This window comes from Macaca fascicularis, chromosome 3 (assembly GCF_037993035.2).
Source record: "Macaca fascicularis isolate 582-1 chromosome 3, T2T-MFA8v1.1".
NCBI classification, from domain to species: domain Eukaryota; kingdom Metazoa; phylum Chordata; class Mammalia; order Primates; family Cercopithecidae; genus Macaca; species Macaca fascicularis.
In genome coordinates, this window is record NC_088377.1 from 116,301,287 (window position 1) to 116,328,669 (window position 27,383).

Below are 27,383 nucleotides of genomic sequence, written 5' to 3' on the forward strand. Positions count from 1 at the left end.
TGCTGAACTTCTTACTAGTATTATTCATATTCAAAGCAAATAGAAAACGTTTTCTGAATATTTTGGTGATCCAAGGAGAGATGAAAACAAGAGGACAAAGCCGTTCGTGGTATGTTTTTTTTCAAATCATGTAGATTCCAGCAAGAGAGAAATTTGGCATTGAAATTCCACATTAAAACCACTATCTCTTCAGAATTTTGTGTGGCCCATTTTGGCAGCTAATGGCATACTGTATCATATTTTCTTTTAAACCTCTGTTAATTGTCAGTGTTTGGTAGTATGAAATAAATACTCTAAGTGGGTCAGGCGCGGTGGCTCACGCCTGTAATCCCAGCATTTTGGGAGGCCGAGGCGGGTGGATCACTTGAGGTCAGGAGTTCAAAACCAGCCCGACTAAGATAGTGAAACCCTGTCTCTACTAAAAATACAAAATTAGCCGGGCATGGTGGTGCATGCCTGTAATACCAGCCACTAGGGAGGCTGAGGCAGGAGAATCACTTGAACCTGGGAGGCAGAGGTTGTAGTGAGCTGAGATCGCACCATTACACTCCAGCCTGGGCAACGAGAGTGAAACTCTGTCTCAAAATAAATAAAAAAATAAATACTCAAAGTTACAATTGTGCCTATGTTTTCTATCACTTCAACTTTATTTTAAAATTTCAGCTTAATAAGACTATCACAGGCTTGTAAAACTTGTAATAATGTAAGCCTAGTAGATCATAAAATCTAATGTTGTTTGGATCTGGTCATTATTTGTGTGGGGTACTGTCCAAAAGAAAACCCTAGGTGCTTACAAGAGAAGATTTTAATTGTGTAGATAAAATTCTATACTGTTATTTTTTGCCATGTAGCCTTAAATTTTCAAAAGCACTTAAATTCAGATAACTGCGATAATTGCATTATTTACTTATTTTACTTTTACTTTTTCTTTATTTACTTTACTTTTACTTTTTTTTTTTTTTTTGACAAGGTCTGGCTCTGTTGCCTAGGTTGGAGTGCAGTAGTATGATCTGGGCTCACTGCAACCTCTGCCTCCTGTGCTCAAACCATCCTCCCATCTTAGCCTCCTGAGTAGCTGGGACTACAGGTGCGTGCCACCACACGCAGCTAACTTTTTAAATATTTTTGGTAGAGATAGGGTTTCACCATATTGCCCAGGCTGGTCTTGAACTCCTGGGCTCAATCAGTGCTCCCACCTTGGCCTCCTAAAGTGCCAGGATTACAGGTGTGAGCTACTGTGCCCAGCCTACTCTTTTTTTGAGATGGAGTCTCACTCTGTCACCCAGGCTAGAGTGCAGTGGTGCGATCTTGGCTCACTGAAACCTCCACCTCCTGGGTTCAAGTGATTCTCCTGCCTCAGCCTCCCAAATAGCTGGGATTACTGGCACGTGCCACCATGCCCGGCTAAATTTTGTATTTTTAGTAGAGACGGGGTTTCGCCATGTTGCCCATGCTGGTCTCCAACCCCTGACCTCAGGCGATCTGCCCACCTCGGCCTCCCAAAGTGCTAGGAATACAGACCTGAGCCACTGTGTCTGGCCCCTACTTTTCTCTCTTTTTTTAAGATTTTGCAAATGCTATTACAAGCGTATTAAAACCATAACATAGTTCTCCCCCTATACTCAGTCAATCAATAGTAGATTCAGTACATCTGATCTATGGTGAAGTAAATATCTCTGCAGATTTTACATTATTTATATTCACAGTTTACTTAAAACCCTAAAGAGAAAGATCCCATCTAAGTGTGAGTGAGGTAATACTAAATTCATCACTCTCTTGTCAGGATTTCTCCGGCTTTGCTGCCTTCTTCACATGAGGTTCAGTAACTAAGATGTTACATTCATGTGAAGTTCAGTAACTAAGATGTTATATTCACATCCAGTTCAGTAACTAAGATGTTGCATTCACATCAGGTTTAGTAACTAAGATGTTATGTTCACATTGAACTTCCCAATAAACAGCAACTAGGTCTCATAAAACGACTTTTTTGCTCTAATTCCCACATGAATGCAGATATATATGTCCTTATTTTGGGAGATAATTACTTTTAGACTTGTTCTATAATATAGTGGTTATATGGTAAAAGTGGTATAAAAATGTATTTCCATTATCATTCATTCTAGGAAACTTTATGAAATAAGTTTTCTCAATTGACTACACTCAATTTGAGATGTGACAATTGGAAAAACAGGCTAAAAGTATGGCATATATGTGATGCCTTTGCATTTAAACACATCTGCATAAAACTCAGGTTATTTATGCACTCTTGAAAACTTTTGGATTTTAAACATAAACTGTGAGCTTACCAGGAAATGAGAAGAAGTAAGCAAACAAAAGATCTAGTAAAGTACTAAGTTTAAAAGAGAGAAAATATTGGCAAGATCTGTCACTATGCTCATCTTTCTTGAATGAGATTGGTGACATTAATTATTAATACAACTCAGTATTTTTTAGATAATAGACAAACATTTTTGAAAAACTCGTTGAAACTGCTAGGTAAGCATTGATACACACATTTTTTACTGAGTATGTAATTTCAGATATGTGTTTACATACACATTTTGGCTCTGGATATTTAATGTGCCAAGTTTTAGAAATCATCAATATACAATAGACAAGTTTATATGGACTTGATTTTGTCGTATCACTTCCACAAGGAGTTAGTCAAGTGTATAATCAATCCAACTTTGCACTATTTACTTGTAGGAAAGCAAAACCACATTAAAATACAACATCAAACCTATTTATATTTTACTGAGATTTCTCATTTACTCTAAGAGATTTGGATGCTTAATTAAGTTATACACCCCTTATTGCTGGAGGAATTTAACCAAAAGCATCAAATGAAAGAGACTTGTTTTTCTCCCTTACTTAGAGGTTATAATATGTTATAATTCCAGATTTACACACTATTTGATAACAGAGCAATTTCAGCCACTTCTGTACAGATATCTCAGACAATTGGGGCAAATCGTTTCTCTTTGCCCTGGCCTGATGTAGCTCCTTGAAATTTTAAGCAAACTCTGCCCTAAAGGAGAACCTCCATTCTGCCCTAGAGGCAGTAAATATGCAAATCAGAGAGTGCCTAGCAATTTTAAATGTGCAAATTCAAAACTGCACTTTGTGGTCAAACCTTTGGTAAAGCTTCCCAAATCAATATTGTGTTTCCCAACATAGCCTGAAAATGCAAATCAAGAGACAGAGAAGAAGGTAACTATATATTTTTTTTTTTTAGTTTCTTGTCTGAGCATTTTAATTTGAAGAGAACTTTACTAGTGTTGCTAAACGTGAAGACTAATCAAATTAGATAGTTTTGGGTGTTAGTTTATTATTATTCTTAACTTCCGCTACATTGATTAGTGCTTTAAAATGACAACAGCGCTTTGTTGCTTTGAATTTTTGCAGCATATTAGATCAGCTTTCATCACCATGAACTCATCTGTAACAAATTATAGGCAGTTTAATTTCTGTAAGCTGATTTGGCCAGTACTAATATGTCATAGAGCTCTTTGATCCACAAGTTTTGAAACAAATAAAATTCTTTGTCCTAAATTAAATTTACATAATTTAATTTTTAGATTTAATTTAAAACTTTTAAAGCCAGAGTGCTTTAGGAACTAACATGAGGGGGTAATACTGTAAAAAAGAAGCTCAAAAGAGGTACCCCTGGCCGGGTTCAGTGGCTCACGCCTGTAATCCCAGCACTTTGGGAGGCCAAGGCAGGTGGATCACCTGAGGTCAGGAGTTCAAGACCAGTCTGGTCAACATGGTGAAACACCGTCTGTACTAAAAATACAAAAATTAGCCGGGTATGGTGGCGGACGCCTGTAGTCCCAGCTACTCGGGAGGCTGAGGCAGGAGAATGACGTGAGCCAGGAGACAGAGCTTGCAGTGAGCCGAGATTGCACCACTGTACTCTAGCCTGGGCGACAGAGCGAGACTCCGTCTCAAAAAACAAAAAAAAAGAGGTACCCCAAATAGTTAAAGCATCTACTGGAGAGTCTGGCTTAAACCTTGTAAGTTTCTAATGAATGTTATTGTATTTTAAATATCATAGATTAATAGATTTGTGAAAAATATCCAGAATAAGTACACTAATAATCGACAAAACACTCATCTCATATAATTTAAGAACAATAAAGTAAGATAACAAATGTAACTTATTTAGATATATAATTATTTCTAGTTTTAAGTACTGTGGTTAAAGTACTAAGTTTAAATACTTGTGAGGATCACTTAAAAATAGAGTCTGTTATTAATAATAAGTCCCTTATGGTGAATTCTTACAGTGTGCAGATACTGTGCAAAATGTTGCACATAACTTACTCCATATGGTCCTCCCAGCAACCTTTTTAAGGATGTCATTATTATTATTATTCCCATTTTACAGATGAGGAAGTTGGAAGTTAGAGATGTTAACAACAAAATGTCATACTCCCGTGCAATATCACAACTGAGATTCAAAATCAGTTCTATCAGATGACAAGGTGCATGTTTATAACCATTGTGCTGTACGTGTACTAATGATCCTTAAACTATAATCTGTGGATGCATAATAGGAGAGTGTGAATATGCAGTCATCTTAATATTTTTGCATGGGTTAAACTGCAGCTTGTTATGGTTGTTGACCTTTGTACATTTTATTCGTGAAGAAACAGAAGTGAATGCATATGAAATGCCTCCTTTCTCTGCCACAAAACATTTGCCTTTGAAGTCGCCGCTTAGTTAGTTTGGATCATAGTCAAGCATTTAACAAAAGTTAAAATGTAATGCCAAACTTCATTGGTTGGATTTTTTATTAGATAAGGTAGAAATGAAAGCAGCAGGCAATTTAATTAGCAGTAATTTTTCAGGGCGAGTCATTACTTTGATGAACTTCAGAGCAATGTTTATGGCTCCTAATTAACCATGTTAGTCATTTGATTGAATAATCACTTTGGAAATGTTTCTACAATTTGATTAGAGTCTGACCCACTCTGATAGTCATAAATTAACTGATATCACTTAAGGATAACATGACTTTACTTACTTTATGGGGATAATCTCTTCTTAGCCATATTTTTTCAGGCTTCTCTGGACTGTATAAAGGACACCAATTTTAAGTATAGACCAGATTTAAACAATGCTAGCCAAGCCTGTCCATTTTAAGAGGTAGATGTTAACTTTATTTACACTAGAGTATAAATAGTCATAGGAATTGGCAAAAACACAATCATATTCCATATATTTCCAATTTGCCATCCATTGCTTTTTTTGAGAATTTAGTTCACAAGTTGGGCCTTTGGAAGTGTAATGGAGATTCCGGCATTAGCCTTATCACATAAGTTATTAATTTATTATGAATTATAAGTCAGTATATCTTAAATATCATCAATTTGAATTTATTGAGAATATTATGAAGTAAATATAGCAACAAACAAATCAGCCATTTGAATAAGGAAGGTATGAGTGAAATTATCCATCAGATCTCAAGTTTGATGTCAAATATCTAGTTTTCCAGGATTATGCTAATTTTGTAATATGTTAAAACACCTTTATAAGGTGTTCTTTGACATTAAATAGTGAATTTCTCAGAAATGTTTGCATTTCCTTTCTCCTTTTCTCCCACTCTGGGAAGGAAAGACTGCATTTAGTCACACTTATATGTAATAGAGTTTAGCCTATCTGTTTTCCTCTAGCTGCCTCCAGAGTCAGCCAGCTGTTTTTATAGCCGCAATCCAGGTGTGCAGCAGTCAATAAAAGTATTTTGTGGCAGGGTGTCAACATTAGTTCAACAAAATGCTTGCCTCAAAGCAGCTGCTGAGCTGATGGCAGAGTTATTAACACTGTCCCTTCCAGCCCCAGCTGCTTTAAGGGACCTTATGTCTGGGAATAAATCAAAATAGCATTAAAAATTAATTTGAAGTACCATTGGTTAAGAAGCTGGGCTAAAATGGATTGCTAACTATTTGGTAACCTGAAAGATTAACTATACTGCAACCCTATTATAAATGCAGATATCAGGAAACAGTGTTAACTCTGTTTTTTATATGGTCAAAATTATATGCATCGTAATACTTCATATAAAGAAGGCATAGTATAATAGCATAATAAAACTTTTGATAATACATTTTACAGTATTTTCAACTTGCAAGCTTCTAAATATTTCAAATGTTGCTATATTCATAGAATGCTACGGGATTATGCAAATTTATTTGCTAAATGTCCTGGGGCATATTTAAAACTTGTGACCCTGTTTCAAGGACACCATCACATTCATGTGGGTTGCTGTTTGAGCTGGTCTTTAGCAAGGTTTATTTGGGTAAAACTTTGAATTCACCTTCCTGTTCAAGAGAATCAGCATTCACCAAGATATATACTCTTCATTCTTTCATGTGTGGGCCCTGCGTGAAATGTTGATTATATGTTGACATGTTCGCCACATGGGAACCTGTGTCCGTTTCTGTAACTTTTCTGTCTGCACCCTGTCCATTGATAACCGCAGCGTTTCAGCTCCAGACTCTTTTTGACCAATGTTGTTTCCTCTTTCAGAAGTGCCTAGCTGCCACTCCATTTATATGAGGCAAGAAGGCTTCCTGGCTCATCCCAGCAGAACAGAAGTTAAGTTATCCACCATTGAAATTCCGTGTAAATACCATTCAGAATAATCAGACATCCCAAATATGACGTCATTTAATTAATCATTATATTATTTGGGAAAAATCATTTACGTTCCCTAAGCAATTGTTTTAAGACTATTTCCAAAGTAAAAAGAAGATGTTTCAAGTAGTGCTATCTTGTATTGGGTTGTTAACATGAGTCATATGCATAGAAACAACTGAAAAGTGGATTTCTGTGTTCTTTTTTGCCAACAATCACATCCTTTTAAAATAGAACATATGCTTTATAGATTAGCCCCCTTTACTACTACTGAAATGTATCTTAGAGGAATATTTGGTTTTGCTTTTACAGACCTAGTCATAGTTTTGGAGTAAAATACCATCGATTTAAAGATTTTCACCTTTAAATGTTCTGGATTTTTTATTTTTGGACAAATAATTTATATGAATGAGATTTCAGATAGGAGGCCTAGGGAAGGAGTTTTCTCACAGACAGGCTTGTGATAACCGTGGTAGGAAAGCTTTGCCTCTAAAGGACTTTGATACTTAAAAAGTAATGGTAAAAATGATTTCGTCTGGATATAATCCTCACTAAAGGATTTCTGAAATATGTGCATGGTTCCTAACCTAGACACTCTACGTCTCTTTAGTAGGATTGACTTGGATGCATCCTTTTAGGCTAGGTCTAATATTGGTTATTTGTATAAATGATATTAGTAGAATTTTAAAGGGTAGTATGAGATGGTAAATGTAAAATATCTGAAATTAAAAGTTTTGCACAAATGCAATGTAATTATCGTTGCTTCTGTTTGTTAGTATTATATACCCACCATAAAGACCAATAAATTTGAGAAATAAAAGTAAACTCTGAAATTTATTCCTGGTAATTACAGATAGCAACAACGAAAGTTCACAGTGAAGGATATTTGAGAGAGGAAATTATTATGAAAAGCTGTTTATTTATTTTGCATTTTTTTCTGTGGACTTATGTTACAGAAAAAAAAAAAAAAGGAAACTTTTCTTTCCTCTTATCTTGCTAATTGAGTACAGGAAGGTTAACCCACCTAAATATTTTACAAGAGAGTAAGGGGATAAAATAAATCTGTCTCAGAGCATCAGACTAATAATATAATGTGAATACCAGTAATTCACCTTGCTTTTCACTTTTTCATTGAACAATAAAATTTAGATGAATCTGAAAAAGGAGACAATGCATGATAAATCCTTGCCAATGTTTAGGTGAGCTCTGCCTTGAGTTAGCAATATAAATAACTAACTTTTATATTTCACTGTGTACTAGGCATCACTCTAAACTACAGCAGCCCTATAACATGGTAGGCGGTGTTACTGTCATCCCATTTAGTAGAAGACAAAACTGAGGCACAGAGGTTAAAATGTGTGTCCAGAGTCAAGGAATTGAAAGGTGGTGGCAGAGTCATTTTCTATCACAATTTTTATTTTAAATGGTTGTATTTTAAGTGTTTGTGGGCTTCATTTCTGTCATGAATAAATGTATCCCTTTTTCATCCACAGGCTGTATGTTCGAAAAGGGTCCCAGGCAGTTTTATGATGACACCTGCGTTGTCCCAGAAAAATTCGATGGTAGGTTTTACACTTTGCTTCAAGTTTTGATTTTTTTAAAGATGGAGTGATTACCTTCACTTCTTCTGAAAACAGTGGACATCTCTACTTAAAGATTTCTATGCACATAATTCATCATGCACTTAATTTTAGCTAAAGTTGACCTATTACAATTTATCTCTTTCCTTGCCCCAGTAAGAAGCCGTTTCTTTTGCATTACGGGAGAGTTTCCTTTTGGAGAAATAACCAAAGAGCATCATTCTTGCTGAGCTTTGTGTAGAGTAAGAGGGGGCTTTCCATTGCCCTGCTGAGCACATGCAGCTTGTTATTCGAGATTTATTGAAAGCTGATCCTGTAATTAGCAAAGCAGAGCAGAAAACGTGCTACTGTGGATGTACTGATGACTAATGCAACCTCTCTTCTTTTATTGTTCATGAAAAGATGCATTATGGAACACAGGAACAACATAACTGCCCATTTAGTTAGTGATTGTTAGTCCCTCTTTTTTTTTTTTTTCCTGGGGAAGATGTATGTTACTAATGTAGCATGACTTTGTAATTGCTTAAAAGGGAGTTAGGAAAGCATTACCTTTTTAATATCACTTGCTATTGCGATGCAAAGGTCTCAGATGTTAGAAAAGGGTGTCAAACGAAATTGATTTTTTTTTTTGACAAAGGTGACAAAAGTTGGCATCTTGAGGAAGCTTGGGTTAAAAGTAAGCAGTTAATTGGTTTAGTGGATCTTCAGAGTGGTCTTCATATTTCCTGCTTTGATTGTTTGACAGGAAATAAGCAGGGGCCCTCTGATTAGCTGATTGCACAAACTTTGGGGATCTTGGCTATAACGACTTGGGTGCTCTCTGAAGTTTTAAACTGTCATTATTTAAACAGCAAAGTACATGGTCAGATTGCTTTTCAATTTCTAATTAGTTGCCGGAAGACTACCCTATGTTCCCAAGCTTTCTGCTGCCCTTACCCTTCTCAGAAGGGCTGGTAAGTTTAGGGAAGATCTGCTTCTTTATCCACGCTTTAAGTTTCTAAATGCATTGAAGGAAAAAAAAAAAAAAAACCTATAGGAATCACATTTTTGGTTTTATTCTACAATAGATGTTAGTTTTTAAGCTTTGTGTTTCAGAGGGGTGAACTGTACTATTCAGCAACATTAGCAGACCATCAGAATTCTTAAAATACAGCTTTTTCTCTTGAGACAAAGTATAAAGCCTCTTATTCTTGGAATGACCTTCGTTAGTTTCTTTCGTGTTTGGTGAGCTTCATGTTTTCAGAGATCTTGAAAATTAGTAAGGGCATATAAGGAAGAAAAATATCTCAAAATTATGGATAGAATTACAATATAATCTGACAGCCCAAAGTCACACTAATATTTAGGGAACTAGCTACCTTGATTTTTTATTCCCTTCGACTTTTAAATACTCTTAAATTTTATACTAATAAAACATTTTTTGGAAGATAGTATTTGTCTTGTATTTTATAAGTGATGTAGAACAAGAAGAAAGAAAAATGAGGGGGTTATTTTTTCACTGTGCATGGTCAGTGTGATCAGTCACATTTATAGGCAGAAGCAATATAGAGACTATAAAATTTAACAGTGTTTCACTCTATCTGCATAATTGCTTAGTTACTCCCCCATAAAACAAAAATTGTAAATCTCAGAAGGAAAAACTGAGATAAATAAAACTGTCATTGAAATCAATGTGAAGATACACTTCTATATTATCATGTTAAGAACAAAACAACATAATGATTTTAGCAGCTATTGACTCACACATTTTATATTTTGGTTTAGGTTTTTCAAATGTTGCCCTTTCTATAATTATTTTAAGAGGTATATGTCTCTCTATTGACCATAGGTAAGTTTTAGAAAGTGTGCTATTTGGTGTATTTTATAATTCACACTTAGTATGACTACATAGGCTTAGATATATTTTGTCTGAGTTGTTTCTTAGTGGAGAAGAGTAATTTATGCATTAACAGTGATACACTTGCAGGGCCCTAGACACTCAATCCCCAATGTGAGCAGTTCCACATATTTTTGAGACATGTGGCTGCAGATAGAAGTAAATAATCAGAAATCTTAAAACTTTGTATTTTTTTTTGTAAAATTAATGTAACTGACCAGATTTATACCAGAAGCATTGCAACACGAACACCTTTATTGCTGTGCTCTATTTAACAGATTTTTACACTAGATATGAATATCAAATAAATGTAACACAAACTTTTTGTGCTTAAAAATACATACTTACAGAAATCTCTCATGCATGCATTTTTAAATTGGACTTTTAGAAAAAAAAATAGCAAGTTAAATTCAAGTGAGTGAAGAACAAACAAGAGATAAAGAAAAATGAGAGAGAATTTCTGTTACCAGTTGAAAAAGTAGTAGCTTTAATAGGAAGGTATATGATGCGGTGAAGGAAGGGTAGTAATAGTAATATGATAATGCAGTATGCCCTGAATTACCCATAAGATTTTCCTTATTTGTGTAAAGTGAAGATTACTTAACTCAGTTTAGGATACTATTAAATTTGCTTTGAAATATTTGCATTAAAATTTTCAATAGTTTGTCATGAGCCGGTCAATAAGTTATTTATAAATTATAGTTTGCAGAATTTAATTTGTATGAATAAAATGTCCAGAGCTTAAGATTGATTATTCCCTCTTCAGTGTTGCTTAGAGCAGTGGATAATAGCATTAACAATAAAAGCAAAGAAGTCTGATTAGATACGATGGTTTTTAAAGAGATCAATTTTAAAAAAAGATAGTTCCACAATATGTTTGTAAGTAAATGATGTGTGTCATTCATATTGACACAGGATTTATTCTGCACCTGTGTTATGTATAGTTATCTGTAAGTTTGTACAGCTTGCTCGTTTATATTCAACCATTTAACCATTTTAAATTCCTTTTCAATGGTAACAATATATTTCATGAAAACCTATAAAGTGGTTGATTGTGGTTTAACCATATTAGTGATTGATTTAAGGTGAATTTTATGTAAAATAGCATAATATTGCTAATAACAGAAACTTAAAAATGTTTTAATTTAGGAGACATCAAACAAGAGCCAGGAATGTATCGGGAAGGACCCACATACCAACGGCGAGGATCACTTCAGCTCTGGCAGTTTTTGGTAGCTCTTCTGGATGACCCTTCAAATTCTCATTTTATTGCCTGGACTGGTCGAGGCATGGAATTTAAACTGATTGAGCCTGAAGAGGTTAGTTTAATAGATTTTAATTAGGGCACTAAGGCATGTTATAACGTAAAGAAACTGACATATTTGATTAATATACCAAAAATGTATTCTTAATCATTTTAAGACTTTAGGGAAACTTTCTGAATTAAAAAGCATGCAAAGATAAAACATGTCTACTTTTAAAATCACCAATATATTGCATGTTCCTTCCAGTTGAATACAATCCTACAAAATTGATGTTGGGAGAAAATTAACCAGAGCATCCTTTGCACCTTTATTTAAGAATGTCTGGCTTCAGGGTTTCTCAAAGAGCATCTGAATTAGAGAAAAGAGGCAGGAGGTTTTATGGTCCTTAGGGGAGAGAAACGATGTCTGCAAAAGTCAGCTGGTTGGGGGATGGGCAAATGATTCTTTCAAATTAGCAATCATTATTTGGACAACCTGGATTTTGTCATGAGGGTTGGAGAGGAGCATTTAGAGGCCAAAGTTATGTTCAAAAGAAAATGGAGGAAAAACAGCTGTGATGGATAAAGGGATGTAAGGGCAACAGTGGAAAATTCTCAGCCCTTAAGTGTCTCTTACAAGACACAGGCTTGGTAGAAACATTTTCCTTTGTTAGTGACACTTGTTCCAGGTCAGCTGGACTGGCATACTCCTTTGGAAGGGTGTAATGAAGTTTAAAATGTTGCCATAGCACATAGGAAATTACTAAAATAAGAAGAGCCTGGACAGAGATAATACTGTACGGACAAATGGAAGACACCTTCAACTAACTTCAATTGTCCCCTCCTTCCCACTCCACATGTACAAATGTAGTATTTCCATGAAGAATTTCTCAGTTCAGTTTTTACTCTTCCTAGAACTAGCTTTAGGCTTAAGGCTGTTATTGTTCCTGTAGCATAATTCATCAATAGCATTTTGGACTTCTGATGGAAAGGTAAAGTTAATATCAAGTTGTTGTGTCTTCATTACTAAAGATACTTTCTCTGCTACTATTATAATTAACTTTAGTTTATATCAGCCAAAAAAGCAATGGAAAATTTTAGCTAGCATACCCCTGACTGATTATATTAGGTATTGAATCTAAACACCTCAGTAATATTGAAAAATTCAGTTAGTTAAAAAAAATGTTTGAACCCAAAGTGATTTTCATATACAGTGAACATCCACACCCTTGACTACTGGGTCCATCCATCTTGAATTTTCTGCCTTTATTAAACCATGTATTCAGTTATAATCAGATAATATGCCCTAATTTGATGTCCAGAAGATAAAGTTACATAACGTATTAAAATTTAAGAGATTATCTGACTCAAGAATGTACTGAAAGTATGAAATAAAAGGCACTGGTTAGAACAGTTAAGTCTCCTTCAGTTAAATCTCCTAGCAATACTTTAGTAACACTTGAGGGTTAGTTTTGCGGTATCTCCCTTGCCCCACATCAAGCACGCACACACAGAAGACTCAATGTCCGTATTTGAAAATTCTCATTATCTAGGATGATGTTTGGGTGTTTGAATGCTGTAGTGTGTTTAAAATTAACTTAGCTGTCAAAGAAGATTAGTTTTTCATAGATATACTTAAATGATGTAAGTGAAAGAACCACAAAAATGTTAAGCACTAACAAATTGAGACTAGAAGCATTTAACAAAGTAATTTGAAAGCCCTTGCTCATGATGGGAGTGTGTGCTCTTCACCTCATGGAAGATGTTAATAATCACTGCAAGAGTTGGTTCATGCTGGAACTGAGCACATTCAACAGGGATTTGTATCAGTTAAACAGTTATTTCCCTCCACCTGTGATTAAAATAAACTGAGCAGAGGTTTTTGTTGTTGTTGTTGTTCTTGCCATATATTTGTTAAGATAGGGAACATTACTGAATTATGCCAGTATTTCTTGATCCACTCAGAAGAAGAAAAATTCTTTTGCAAATGATTAAGCTTTTTATGTAGCAACTGTTGACTTTTATGATGTTCAGATTTGAATAAGTAGGAGATTTGACCAGATGACCATTAAGTTTCATCAAATTCTGAGTTATTACGATTTTTAAATGGAGGGAAGAAGTGGAATTACATCTGTTCCATACAACAGACTGACATTTAGACAACTTTTCTGTAGCAGCCTCACAAAGTTAAAACGAGGCTGGATAATTCAGCGTCAGTAGAGCATTTCCAAATAATAACTAACTCAATGGGAATTGTGCAATAAGCACTGAATGTCTCCTAAGGCTTTTGTTCAAAATGAAACATCCCGTATCTGATTGCTGCATTGCTGACTGTTGCTATTACTTCCATCAGGCAATGACTGTAGGGTCTTGTTTAAATTTCTTCTTTGGAAAGGGTTTGTGAAATTTCTTGTCTGTGTGACCTGTGGTCACCCTGTTCCCTCTACTGCCTAGCAGCTCATTGGGTGCCTGTGTCAGCACAATCCGTGAAAGATGTCTCTGAAGCCATCTTATTGGAATTACTGATGGGTTCCATTTCTTTATATTTCAACTTGCAGTTTAAAATGATATTGAGTGAGACTCCAGACCCGCACAGATTATCTGCTCAATGTGTTTAGGGTAACTTTAGAAAACACATGATCTTTAAAGTCTCTTTTTCTGAGATATTTGAGATAATGAAATGTTATTTTTGGATGAGTCATTGACTCCTAGGGAATTGTTCCAGGAAACAATTTTTTTTTTGAGATGGAATCTCACTCTGTCACCCAGGTTGGAGTGCAGTGTTGCGATCTTGGCTCACTGCAAACTCTGCCTCCTGGGTTCAAGTGATTCTCCTGCATCAGCCTCCCCAGTAGCTGGGACTTCAGGTGCGCACCACCACACCCAGCTAATTTTTGTAGTTTTAGTAGGGACAGGGTTTCACTATGTTGGCCAGGGTGGTCTTGAACTCTTGACCTCAGGTGATCTGCCCACCTCAACCTCCCAGAGTGCTAGGATTACAGGTGTGAGCCACACTGCCTGGCCAGGAAACAATTATTAACATAGTAAGTCATCTATAAGACTCAGTATAAAAGTCTTTTGATGAAATTGAAGCTTGTTGAGCTGGAAGAGTTACCAGGAAGTCTGATAGCCAGGCCCTGATTGTTGTTTTCAGGTTCAATGTTACATATTCGACCATGATATTTTAAAATAAGTTGAATAATGCTTGAACTACTACATTGTCTTATGTAATTTATTTGACAATAAGAGTGAATGCCATTAGTGCTATCATCTTTTTACTCTCTTCGCTAACAACTTAAGTTTTCATTTGAAGGTGTATTATAAGGAAGTCACTGGAAGTTTTCCCACCATTTTTCCCACTCCATGTTGGAAATTATGCCTTGACTTTGAGTGGTGTTGGATATGGTGGCGATTGGTGGGTCATATGTGAAGGCTGAATGAACTTTCTCAGTTGGTGGTTGGTCTACCTGGTCTGGAATTATTTATGCTGTTAATTTAAAACTTTTGTCTGCATCTCTTAAGCATATTGCTCTCTCCCATTTACCCTGACTTTACTAGGAATATCACACGAAAACAACTCTAAGAATACATTGTATTGTTTTTAAATGTCCATTAATACCCATGATGCTGAGAGTGAACCGGCACGATAAAGCATCAAACTCTGTGGTATTTTTGAAAATCATATTTCTCTCCCTAGAGACCTCCACAACATTGTCTTAAAGTTGTGGCGAGTATTTTATTTTCTAGGTGCATCCTGGTGAGTTTCTAGAAAATAATCATTTATGAATGAATAAAGATTCAGAAATTATTGTTTAAGGAGATACTAATACTTTATTTTCACATCCCCTCCAGGTTTGCATGTTGTTTGGCTGCTATTCCTATTAAAAGTTCACTGATGTCCATAGTTAGGTTTTTGAATGAAATATTCTTTAGAAAATGCTTTCATTTCTTATTGCCTCCCCCTCCAGGCCCCCCAACCCCTTTTCAATTCACTACTGCTCAGAAGATTTACATTAAAATGAAGTTTATCTTTGGAAAATTAAGATGTACCTGCCACTGTGATTATCTGCTGGGATATATGATGTTGTCCCTGTTACATCACATCTCTCTACTCTTAAAAAAACATACTGATGCATGTCATTAAAGTACTTTATGTCTTCACTCAGAGAATAAAAATTACTGAAAGAGAAGATAGCTAGGATCGGTATTTTTAAAACAAAACAAAACAAAAAAACAGCCCTGGAGAAAGGTTATTACTAATAAAGCGAAGAGAGGCAGAATGATCTCTTTGAAAAGCATTCTATTTTAGTATATGTGACATAGCAACAACTTGGAATTTTATGGAAATGAAGGCACTCCCTAGCCCTATTAGATAATGTCCTCTTGCGGTTGCCTAGGTTTGCATGGCAGCTGCAGTTTCTGCTCAGACTAATAAAAAGTGGAAATTAATGAGAGAGTGACTTTAGCTGGGGTAGCAAAAGCAAGCTACACTGTTCTGTATACTGCTTTGGCTAGCCTGGGGTGGTGATGAGGTAGGGATATATATACATTGAGGAGAGAGGATTTTTTTAAAACTCTATTGAAGAACTCTTAGATACATTGCTCCTCCAAAGCCACATAATAAAATGCTCTGAGATTTTTTACTAAACAACAGAGTAGACATTCTGCTTTAGAGATTTTTGTTTGCAGACTCATATACATGGTGACCTTTTCCACTTCCTTCTTATTTTTAGCATCCAATTACTGTTCTCTAAATGAATGCTTAATTCATCAGTTTACTATTGCCCACAGTTTTATTCTGCTGCTGCTTTAGGCAATAAAAAGTATTTGTAGTCGGTTTATTAATTTGTATACTGTTTCCTCTGCTACACACATTGTCACTTGTTCACTCTTTCACATAGTATTGAGCAGGGTATCTTTTTTCCTTTGGCTTATCATAACCTCAGTAAAACACCTTTACAAGGAGATCACTAAGCTGCTCTTTATCCATAGTTTTTGTCTGAAAAATCAAGAAGGATAAAACAGACAGTATATCTCAGAATGAAAAACATGCCTTATTTTGGTGAACTGTAACTTGTTCATTCCTGTTGTGAAAACATTTCCTTATTTCCATTTAATTTTGTATCCAAAACAATAGTGACAAATAATTCCATTGTGGTGCTTCAGTAGGATCACTGCACGCCTGGTTTAAAATGCAAACCAGGCCAGGCGCAGTGGCTCACGCCTGTATTGGGAGCCAAGGTGGGTGGATCACCTGAGGTCAGGAGTTCGAGACCAGCCTGGCCAACATGGTGAAACCCCATCTCTACTAAAATTATAAAAATTAGCCGGGCGTGGTGGGGCCCACCTGTAATCTTAGCTGCTCAGAAGGCTGAGGTAGGAGAATTGCTTGAACCCAGGAGGCGGAGGTTGCAGTAAGCCAAGATTGCACCACTGCACTCCCAGTCTGGGTGACAGAGCAAGACTCCATCTCAAAAAAAAAACAAAAAACAAAAAAAACAAAAGCAAACCAGGACACGGGAAATCCAGATTACGATAGCTTTTTCTACTTTGCTTATATCCTTGACTTGGACATTTTTGTGGGTTTGGAGGTAATTAGTTAATTAATTTTTATGAAATATGCTGATAAGTTAATACTTAACACTACAATGTAATTCTGTTTTGGCTGCAGGTGGCCCGACGTTGGGGCATTCAGAAAAACAGGCCAGCTATGAACTATGATAAACTTAGCCGTTCACTCCGCTATTACTATGAGAAAGGAATTATGCAAAAGGTGAGCAGCTAATACAGCATTAAAATTCATTGAAATGTTGCACATTAATCTGCACGTCATACTTTAAACGCCACATATCATTGCATTGCTGAAGCAAGGTTTTCACTCATTTTAACAAATGCTTAGCTCTTGGTTTTGATATTACAAGCCTTTCTATGTATAAATGCATAGACATTGTAGACAAATGTGTAGCAATGTTATATACAAAATAATAGGCTTTCTGGAAGGTCCTACTTTGCTGCACATGGTTAAAAAAGGTTGTTTTAGTATTAATATCACATCTATCTTCAGAAGTTTTTATTGTGCATTGTCCACAATTATATAATTTTGAAATGCTTTTGTTTGTAGCAATAAAGAGTCTTAGAATAAATTTGTACTTTTTTCTTGTTTTGATTCTTAAAACAGACATTTCTTTTTCTCATTTGTAAAAACATTTTTTTTCCTTGCCTCAAATCTTGCTTAGTTTTATCATCTGACAGTTTGACATCCTAAACCATTCATTAAAAAGTGAATATTTGATCTTATTTGGTTGGTGGAAGTTCAATATATTTTATTTCAAATGAGCTTCCCACAATATTTGGAAGTAGTTTTTTGTTTGTTTGTTTGTTTGTTTTGAGACAGATTCTAGCTCTGTTGTCTAGGTTGGAGTGCAGTGGCGTAATCTTGGTTCACTGCAACCTCTGTCTCCCAGGTTCAAGCAATTCTCCTGCCTCAGCCTCCTGAGTTGCTAGGACTACAGACGCGCACCACCACGCCCAGCTCATTTTTTTTCTTTTTAGTAGAGATGGCGTTTCGCCATATTGGCCAGGCTGGGCTTGAACTCCTGACCTCAGGTGATCTGCCTGCCTTGGCCTCCAAGGGGCTAGGATTACAAGCATGAGCCAATGCACGCGGCCAAAAGTAACTTTTTAAAAAAGAGTAGAGATAAAACAAGTGAATTACATTCAAAATATAAAATTTTTGAAGAAAGGAATAAGTAAATGAATGAAGATAAAACATGGATATTTGTTTTTATTACACCCTTTAGCTTTGCATGTGTACAGAAATCTAATTGCTTTGACTATGAACCAAGTTTATGATTTACCTATTGTGAATGTTATAGTTTTATTTTGTATTGTTTGTTTATTTTAGGGTTTGTAAACATAGTTACATGTTATAGATTGTGGCATATTTTTATGTCACCATAGTTATACCGAGAAAAACTAGACCAGTTGCTACATGAAGCTTATTAGAGCAGCGAAAAATAGCACTGTTGACTTTCCTCGAACATTGTCTATTAACAAGAGGCTTATTACCTTAATGCTGTAGAATTTGCTGACTCAGATGTTAGAACTTCCATGATCCTTAAAAGAAAAGGCTGACTTCCAGTTTTAGTTGCTTCCTGTTTTCTGAATCATGCCTTCAAAATGTGTAACTGTTCACTACCTGCTCCTCCTGTCTTTCTCATCTCAACCTTGGGGTCATTTCTAATTCCTCCCTTTCTCTCAACTACTTTTTTGTAGTCAGATCCTTCAAATACGTTCCATTCCTTTTTTTTCACCACCATCCTCCTAATGCAGGGGCACATCACCTGGGCTGTCACAGATGGTGCTCAGCAGTGTCCCTGGGCAGTACTGCACAATAGTAACAGATAAGGCCATCAGGAATTAGGTTTGAATGCTAGCCTCTCACCAGATTACATTCTTGAACAGATTATTTTCCTAGTAAATGGTGATATTCTTACCTCATTAAAGTTGCTGTTTAAATGAAATAATGTACTTGAGATACTTTACATTGTAACTGGCACAGTAAGAGTCTCCAATAAAGGGGAGCTTCAGTGCATCTCATCTCCTGAAGTCAGTGTAAACCAAGGCATATTTGGTGTATCTCTCTTGACCATCAAGTCTCTTATTAAAGGGAGCATTTGCAGAGAACTAAAAATTATTATGAGACCCCTAATTACACCTCAGCTTTTACATACAGTGGTAGACAGGGTATGTCTAGGCTGTCATGCCTGGTCTTAAATATTCTCAAATGTGTTCAGACGTGTTACTAGTATCACCACTTCCACATTCCTCTTTATTCATCCTTGTACCCCATATCACATTTATGTGTGTTTTCTTTTAATAATAAAGCAAAATGCTATCAAATAATGGTGGCATAGATACTGAATGATGGATTAAAGTGTTGTTGCTCCTCACGTTTTTCCCCATTAGGCTGTAACTGTCAGAGGAAACTATTTACAACTCATTAATCAGCAAATATAGGAAAGTGCAATGTGATAGACCTTTTGGGGTGTCACTGTATAATGTAAGAAAGGGCAAGCTGTTGGCCGGGCGTGGTGGCTCACGCCTGTAATCCCAGCACTTTGAGAGGCTGAGGTAGGCAGATCACAAGGTCAGGAGATCGAGAGCATCCTGGCTAACACCGTGAAACCCCGTCTCTACCAAAAAATACAAAAAATTAGCCGGGCGTGGTGGCGGGTGCCTGTAGTCCCATACTTGGGAGGCTGAGGCAGGAGAATGGCATGAATCCGGGAGGCGGAGCTTGCAGTGAGCCAAGATCATGCCAGTGCACTCCAGCCTGGACAACAGAATGAAGACTTTGTTTCAAAAAAAAGAAAAAGAAAGAAAGACAGAAAGAAAGAAAGGGCAAGCTGTTTAATGGACATGCAATAGTTCAAGTCTACAGAACTTGTAACTAGCATAACAATCAAGGCCCCTTACAATTTTTATGACTATATTTACCCTTCTCATTCACATTCTTCTTACTGTTTCTTGCCACACACCGACTCCCCCAATGCATTACTCACATTCTTTATTTTTAAAATTATATTTATTTACTTATTTAGAGAAGGAATCTCGCTATGTTGCCCAGTCAGTTCAGGCTGACTCTGAACTCCTGGGCTCCAGCAATCCTCTTGCGTCAGCCTCCTAAGTAGCTGGAATTACAGGTTTTCTTCACTGCACCCAGCTAATCACATTCTCACATGTGTACCATTCTGATGTTCAAGTAAATTCTAGTAGAGTCATTCAGAGGAAAACTATGCTGTTCTTTTTTAAATAGCAAAAACTATGATGTTGAATTATGTATTTTAACAAGTAGGAGAAAATATTTATATGACCATATTTGTTCATTAACGTAAAACTTTGTGGGCATATGTGGTGTATGTGACATAAAAAATTAGAAGATTCGAGAAAAAACTTACATCTAAACATGTTAAAAAAATTGACAACTGGTAATTAATTTTAGTAATTATGGAAGAAGTAAGAAACAATGGAATAGTGTATATTTACCTTATAGACAATGCCTATGTGTACTTCTATTTCAAAATTTGGAAATGCCTAGAACAATATATACCAATATGTTAATGGTGATTATATTCTGGATGATATAATTATAGACCCTTTGTTTTAACTTAATTGTTAATTTCTAATTTATCCTTCAGTATCCGCATATTACTTCTGAAATTTTATGAGATAAAACATAATTTAAATATCCAGCCATTGAAAGCACAGCTCTAAAGCTATCTCCTTGTTTACTTTTGATTTATCTCCCTGGAAAAATTTCCATTTTTTCTGTCTGTCTCAGTGTTGCAGTTTGGCTATACTTAATGTACAGCATTTTCCATGTTAGTATAGTATTACTAATAATGGAAGATATCATTTCCCTTGGTTGGTTATCATCCCTTGTTCCAGACTCAGTAGCATTTAACATAGTCCAGCAAATGAAGTAGTAGCCCTAAAAATGTTTATTCAAAAGGAATACAGAAGGAAGCAGTGAGGAAAGGCAGAGTCTTTAAGAGATTGTATAAGCTTGATTGCATGTTACACATTTTAATTCATTTATTACATAATTTCTAAGTATAGCCAATAGCAACCCATCAAAGGAAGTCCAGTACTTAAAGCAAATGTCTCTTCCTCCACAGCCCCAAACAAAACAAAGCATGTTATAAAACACTCAGAGGTATGCAGGCCATTTATTTTATTTTATTTTTTCTCCATATACTTTGAACAAATAAAAAAAAAAGGAAAACTAGGATTTATTATCTCAGCTTTGTTCCTGATAGTGCCTATTTTTATGTTTATGGTCATTTCATCACTTCACCTTTAAGATCTTAATTTTCTTTGTATGAAGGACTAAAGTAAATAAATGTATGCCAGACTCCTCTGTTTATGCCACAGTGCTCTGTGCTGCAGACTTCCATCCCAACCTCGCAACGGGCTTTCTAAGGCTCCATTCCTGTCTCCATTTCACGGAAAAAGCCCCTGAGAGGTAGTCTAAGAAATAGGTCCAAATTCATAAAAACTACTAACTGTTCTTTCTTTCAAACCTAGGAACATTCAGATTGTTTGAATTCTCTAAAGTGGTTCCTCTTACTTAAATTTAGGGCAAAAGAAAAAAAAAAGTTCTACATTTGAATTCAGAGCAGCAGTGTTCATTGGCAACTGTTCCTTTTCCCCCAAAGATACAGCGATACTTTATAACCCAGGAACACACTGTTGCCCCACATCAAAAATCAACTAGCAAATGCCTTTGTTGATGTACAGGGACATGGAGGTATCGTGTCACCTTCAGCTTTCTAAAATGTCATACTTCTACACACCCATACAAAGTGACTATCAAAGTTAATACAAAGAACTGTATTCATCCACCCACCCGCCCTGGGTTTTGAGAGCATCTCAGCATTGTCTATTAACAAGAGGCGTATTCATCTCACTCAGTTGTTTATAATTTTCTAGGAAAGCATTACTCTTCAGAATTTAAGTTTGGGGTATGTCATACCCTATAAATTATGCTACTTCTTTATTCCAGGCAGTTGTCACATTTCTTTTTCTCATTTCCTCCCTAGGCATTGTGTATTTTAAATTCTTTTCACTTTTTTACACCTCTTACTTCAATTTGACACTTTACACACATCCTTAACTCTGTCTAATGCATCTTGCCTTCATTTTTAAAAGTGATGTACCCAGGATACTGTCCTTTTGATCCATCTTTCATTTAAATGAGGCTATGTATCCTTCCTTCCTTTTCTTTCTTTCTTTTTCTTTTCTTTTTTTTTTCCTTTGTGGAAACACATAGTGCCCAAAAAAGAAAAAAAGTAAAGAATCAGTTTACTCTGTGAATCAGTGAATTACTACTCTAGTCTTACTGGGAATAAAGCACATTTTTCTTTTAAATTTTGAATCTAGTTTCTATACCATTTCAGATATGTAATATTAAAAGGGAGATTATACCTTAAAAGTACAGATTTGTAGATACTCCCTTTCAGAATGCAGAAAAAAACTTTCAATATGAAATGCCTGCATAAAATAATGACTTTTTTCAAAACAACAATGTAAGTTTACCTCTATATTAAAACAAGCAAATTCCTGTGCTTTCTAGCTATATCTGGAATTAACTATTATGATTCAAGGTCAACATTTTGCATTTCCCTTGACTGAACTGTAGTTTATTCCACAAAGTAGAGACTTTTTTTTTTTTTTGGATGTGTATTTGCTATTAGTTGTTCGCTTTTTGGGGGCCAGAGTTACCCATCCTTTCTGGTATATTAAACCACGTTTTTGCTTTTTACCTTCCCTGTCCTTCCCCATCTGGCGATGGTGAGGATGGGTTTTTCTCTTCCATGTTATCATCAGGTGGCTGGAGAGAGATATGTCTACAAATTTGTGTGTGACCCAGAAGCCCTTTTCTCCATGGCCTTTCCAGATAACCAGCGCCCACTGCTGAAGACAGACATGGAACGTCACATCAACGAGGAGGACACAGTGCCTCTCTCTCACTTTGATGAGAGCATGGCCTACATGCCGGAAGGGGGCTGCTGCAACCCCCATCCCTACAACGAAGGCTACGTGTATTAACACAAGTGACAGTCAAGCAGGGCGTTTTTGCGCTTTTCCTTTTTTCTGCAAGATACAGAGAATCGCGGAATCTTTGTTTTATTTCTGTTGTTTGTATTTTATTTTTTAATAATAATACACAAAAAGGGGCTTTTCCTGTTGCATTATTCTATGGTCTGCCATGGACTGTGCACTTTATTTGAGGGTGGGTGGGAGTAATCTAAACATTTATTCTGTGTAACAGGAAGCTAATGGGTGAATGGGCAGAGGGATTTGGGGATTACTTTTTACTTAGGCTTGGGATGGGGTCCTACAAGTTTTGAGTATGATGAAACTATATCATGTCTATTTGATTTCATAACAACATAAGATAATGTTTATTTTCTCTGGGTGTCTATGATACAGTTAATTTCACATTGTGTAAATATCCACTTGGAGACTATTTGCCTTGGGCATTTTCCCCTATCATTTATGAGTCTCTGCAGGTGTACAAAAAAACCCAATCTACTGTAAATGGCAGTTTAATTGTTAGAAATGACTGTTTTTTGCACCTCTTGTAAAAAGGTATTTAGCGATCGCATTTGCTGTTTGTTGTTTTGTTTTGCTTTATATATGACTTGCAGAGGATAACCATAAAATGGGTAATTCTCTCTGAAGTTGAATAATCACCATGACTGTAAATGAGGGGCACAATTTTGGACTCTGGCTCCAAACTGAGTCATAGGCCAGTAGCATTATGTCTATCTGGTGCCACCTTGCTGTTTAGATACAAATCATACTGTCTTTTAAATATTTTGAAGCCCATTTCAGTTAAATAATGACATGTCATGGTCCTTTGGAACCTTCATTTAAATGTTAAATCTGGAATCAAAATGAAGCAAAAAATATCTGTCTCCTTTTCACTTTCTTCAGTACATAAATACATTATTTAATCAATAAGAATTAACTGTACTAAATCACATATTATGCTGTTCTAGTTACAGCAAGCACTCTTTAAGAAAAATATCCAATACACTAAATAGGTACTATAGTAATTTTTAGACATGGTACCCATTGATATGCATTTAAACCTTTTACTGCTGTGTTATGTTGATAACATATATAAATATTAGATAATGCTAATGCTTCTGCTGCTGTCTTTTCTGTAATATTCTCTTTCATGCTGAATTTACTATGACCATTTATAAGCAGTGCAGTTAACTACAGATAGCATTTCAGGACAAAATAGATGACTCAAACCATTTATTGCTTAAAAAATAGCTTACGCCATGCTATGCTATAAGCAGCTTTTATGCACATTGACAAATGAAGAGTAAGCTTCAGCTTGCTAAGGGAAACTGTGGAACCTTTTGTAACTTTTGGTGATATGGAAAATTATTTACAAACTGTCAAAGAATATGAGGAAGTTGCTGTATGACATAGTGCTGGCACTGATAGTATCCATCATCTCTTTTTGGACACTTCTGTGAATGTGATTGGATTGTTTGAAAGAAGATTTAAAGATTTAAAGTTTCAAAGTTTTTTGTTTTGTTTTTGTTTTGCATTTGGAGAAAATATTGAAAGCAGGGTATGTTGTTTCATTCACCTTGAAAGAAACATGAGTCAATGGGGATATAGGATCTCTGAAGAGCTTTCTAAAATATTCAAGCAAGGGACATGAATTTTGTTCCGTCTATCAATAATATCCCAGAAGAACAACCTTTTTAACGAGTCTATAGCAAAATGCAAAAAAAAAAAAAAAAAAAAAGTTCTAAACACAAAGTCAAAATAAACCTATTATAAAAGCATTTCATTATAAGCATGGAAAAGATTGTTTAAAGATGATCCCCCCAGCTCTCCATTTTCCAAAACTGCACAGATCACAGCTCATTTCTCTAAATGGAGCAGTTATCGAGAAACCCAAACACCAAAATTGCTACTCTTCACATTTAATCCTACAAAAAAATACTCCAATTTCAAAATACGTATGTAACCTGCGATTTCAGTGATTGTTGTTCATATACATCATGTATTATTTTGGCCCATTATGGGCCTAAAAAAGAAAACTATGCCTTAAAAATCAGAACCTTTTCCCCCCACTATGCTTATGTGGCCATCTACAGCACTTAGAATAAAAACAGATGTTAAAATATTCAGTGAAAGTTTTATTGGAAAGAGAATTGAGATATATAATTGAGATTTGGTGAAATTGAAGGAGAAAATGTAAGTGAGTCTTTAAAATATATTCTGAATGAAAACTGTATTGAGGATTCATTTTTGTTCTTTTGTTTTTTTCCTTTTCCCTTTTCTCCTTTTTCTTCTTTTTAATAGTCTAGTTTTAGTCAGTCAGTGAGGAAGAATTGGGCCATGCGTTATCACAAGAGATCAATGGCAGAAATGGTATTAATTATATAATATTTAAGGACACACTATATGTTTTGCTATTTAAGGTAGTGACTCACTGAACTAAATACATAATTGACCAACATTAAGTGTATTTCCAATACAGAAGGGTTGAAAATATTACATTATAAACTCTTTTGGAAAATGTATCTAAAATTTTTTAAGTTCTGTTTTTATTCCACTTTTTGGTTGTGTTTTTATGTTTTTATTTTCAGGTAGATTAATAAATCTGGCAGCTGATTTCTGCAAGATTCTTGTGTTTTGAATTTCTCTTTGAATTGGCTACTCAAACATAGAAATCATTCATTAATGATGTAATGTCTTCTCTCAGCTTTTATCTTCACTGCTGTTTGCTGTCTCTTGATGATGACCTGCTAATACCCAATAGATTAATTGCAACGAACACTTTTATATCTCAAATAACTAAGGAAAAATAATTTTTCTTAAGTCCATGAAAAGTGTTTCAAAATAAAAATCCACAAGGCTGACAGTGCAGAACATTTTTCTCAAATCACAGAAGGATCTTGGAGGTTTAGTTTCCTGTAGATGCTGTAACCAATCACCAAAACTTCAGTAATTTACACAAATTTATCTTATAGTTCTGGAGGCAGAAGTTCAAAAGAAGCCTTAAGAGACTAAAACCAAGATGTCCTTGGGTCTGGTTCCTTCCGGAGGCTCCAGGGGAGATTCTTCCAGCTTTCACTTCTAAAGTCTGCTGGCATTCCTTGGCTCCTGGCTACATCACTTCAATCTCTGCTTCCATGGTCACATACTCTTCTGCTACACTCAAATTTCCTTCCTGCCTCTTATAAGGACGCTTGTGATTACATTTAGGGGATGCTCAGATAACCCAGGGCAATCTCCCCATCTCAAGATCCTTAACTTAATGATGTGTGCCAAGTCTCTTTGGCTAGATAATTATTCACAGGTCCCAGGGATTAGGACACGGATATAAGGGGTGGGGGCAGGGCTGTTATTCAGAACACCACATGGAGGAAGACTGTGTAGCAAAGATTCTAACTGATTTACTCAGGAACAATAGAGTTCTGCTGAGGCAGCTAGGATTTGAAAGTACTACAGTTCGTTTTTATTTACCACTGGGATATTTTCCTCTTATTCTGCATAAATAATTTTGAAAGTTTGCTATATTAAAGTTCATCTATTCCACTAAAATGTCTGGTAATCACATCAAGCCTTTAGATTATTCAAATCCTTCCCCAGTCCCCGGGAAAATACTATGTCATGAGAGAGAAAAACAGAAGGTATGATAATAACAGTAATAACAGTTTTTATTTTTCTAATCCAGATTTTATTTTTTAATACATTTCTTTTGGTGGTGTTCATATGAGTTACTATGTGATCTTATTATTTGCTAGTTGATTATTACTTATTAGGTAAGAACAATGTGTAAAATATGTCCATTACTCAAAAGAACAATTGTAAAAATAAGTCAACTTGTCTTTATATAACCAGGAAAGAAATATATTGCCAGAAGTTACAGAATTTTGCCAGATCATAGGGATTTCTAAAATGAGCCACTTTGTCTATCATGCAACCTTTTCAGAGCTTATAATGAGAAAACATTACAGAGGAGAAGGTCATTTGGATGTTTATTACTTGGAATCTTAGAAAACAAAAATTAAAATTTAAAAATAAGAAGTGAGTAAGCTGTTTTCCAGTTGCTTTTTGGTATGGAGAAGAGAGGAAATAGAGTTACAAAAAAAATACAAATTGGGTAAAAGTGATGGTGGAAAAAATATAAAGAAGGCAAATGTACGTATTAAGCAATTCTACTAAGAATTGCAAAAACCAACTTTCAAAAAGATGGTAATAGTTGGACATGATAGTAGAAAATTTAACTCAGTTTATTCAGAGCTCAACTAGTACTTTTAGGACTTCTTTTTTTAATACATGAGACTCACTTTGACATACTTAAAAAAAATAAGCAGTTTGTGGAAAGTATAGTTTAAGATGAGAATTTGATTAGACTAGTGGATATCTTTACAGAAATATTAATGATTTTAGAATTTTCAATTAAAAGTGTATATACCGTAGCTATTGTTTATGGATT

At 35.5% G+C, this 27,383-nt stretch overlaps 1 protein-coding gene across 20 annotated transcripts in view; it reads left to right on the forward strand.

Moving 5' to 3' along the window:
* Nucleotides 1-25,561, forward strand: part of ETV1 (ETS variant transcription factor 1) — a 97,634-nt gene extending 72,073 nt beyond the window's left edge. For 19 of the 20 annotated variants that reach the window (XM_065542261.1, XM_074035401.1, XM_074035398.1 and 16 more), the window contains 5 exons: nt 6,532-6,598; nt 8,131-8,201; nt 11,245-11,414; nt 17,010-17,111; nt 22,730-25,561. In XM_065542261.1, coding sequence (XP_065398333.1) covers nt 6,532-6,598; nt 8,131-8,201; nt 11,245-11,414; nt 17,010-17,111; nt 22,730-22,951 — 632 coding nt within the window. In that variant the 3' untranslated portion in view covers nt 22,952-25,561. Of the gene's footprint in view, nt 1-6,531; nt 6,599-8,130; nt 8,202-11,244; nt 11,415-17,009; nt 17,112-22,698 lie in introns of all 20 variants that reach the window. The other variant, XM_065542264.2, reaches the window with a different exon arrangement.
* The last annotated feature ends 1,822 nt before the right edge of the window (nt 25,562-27,383 follow it).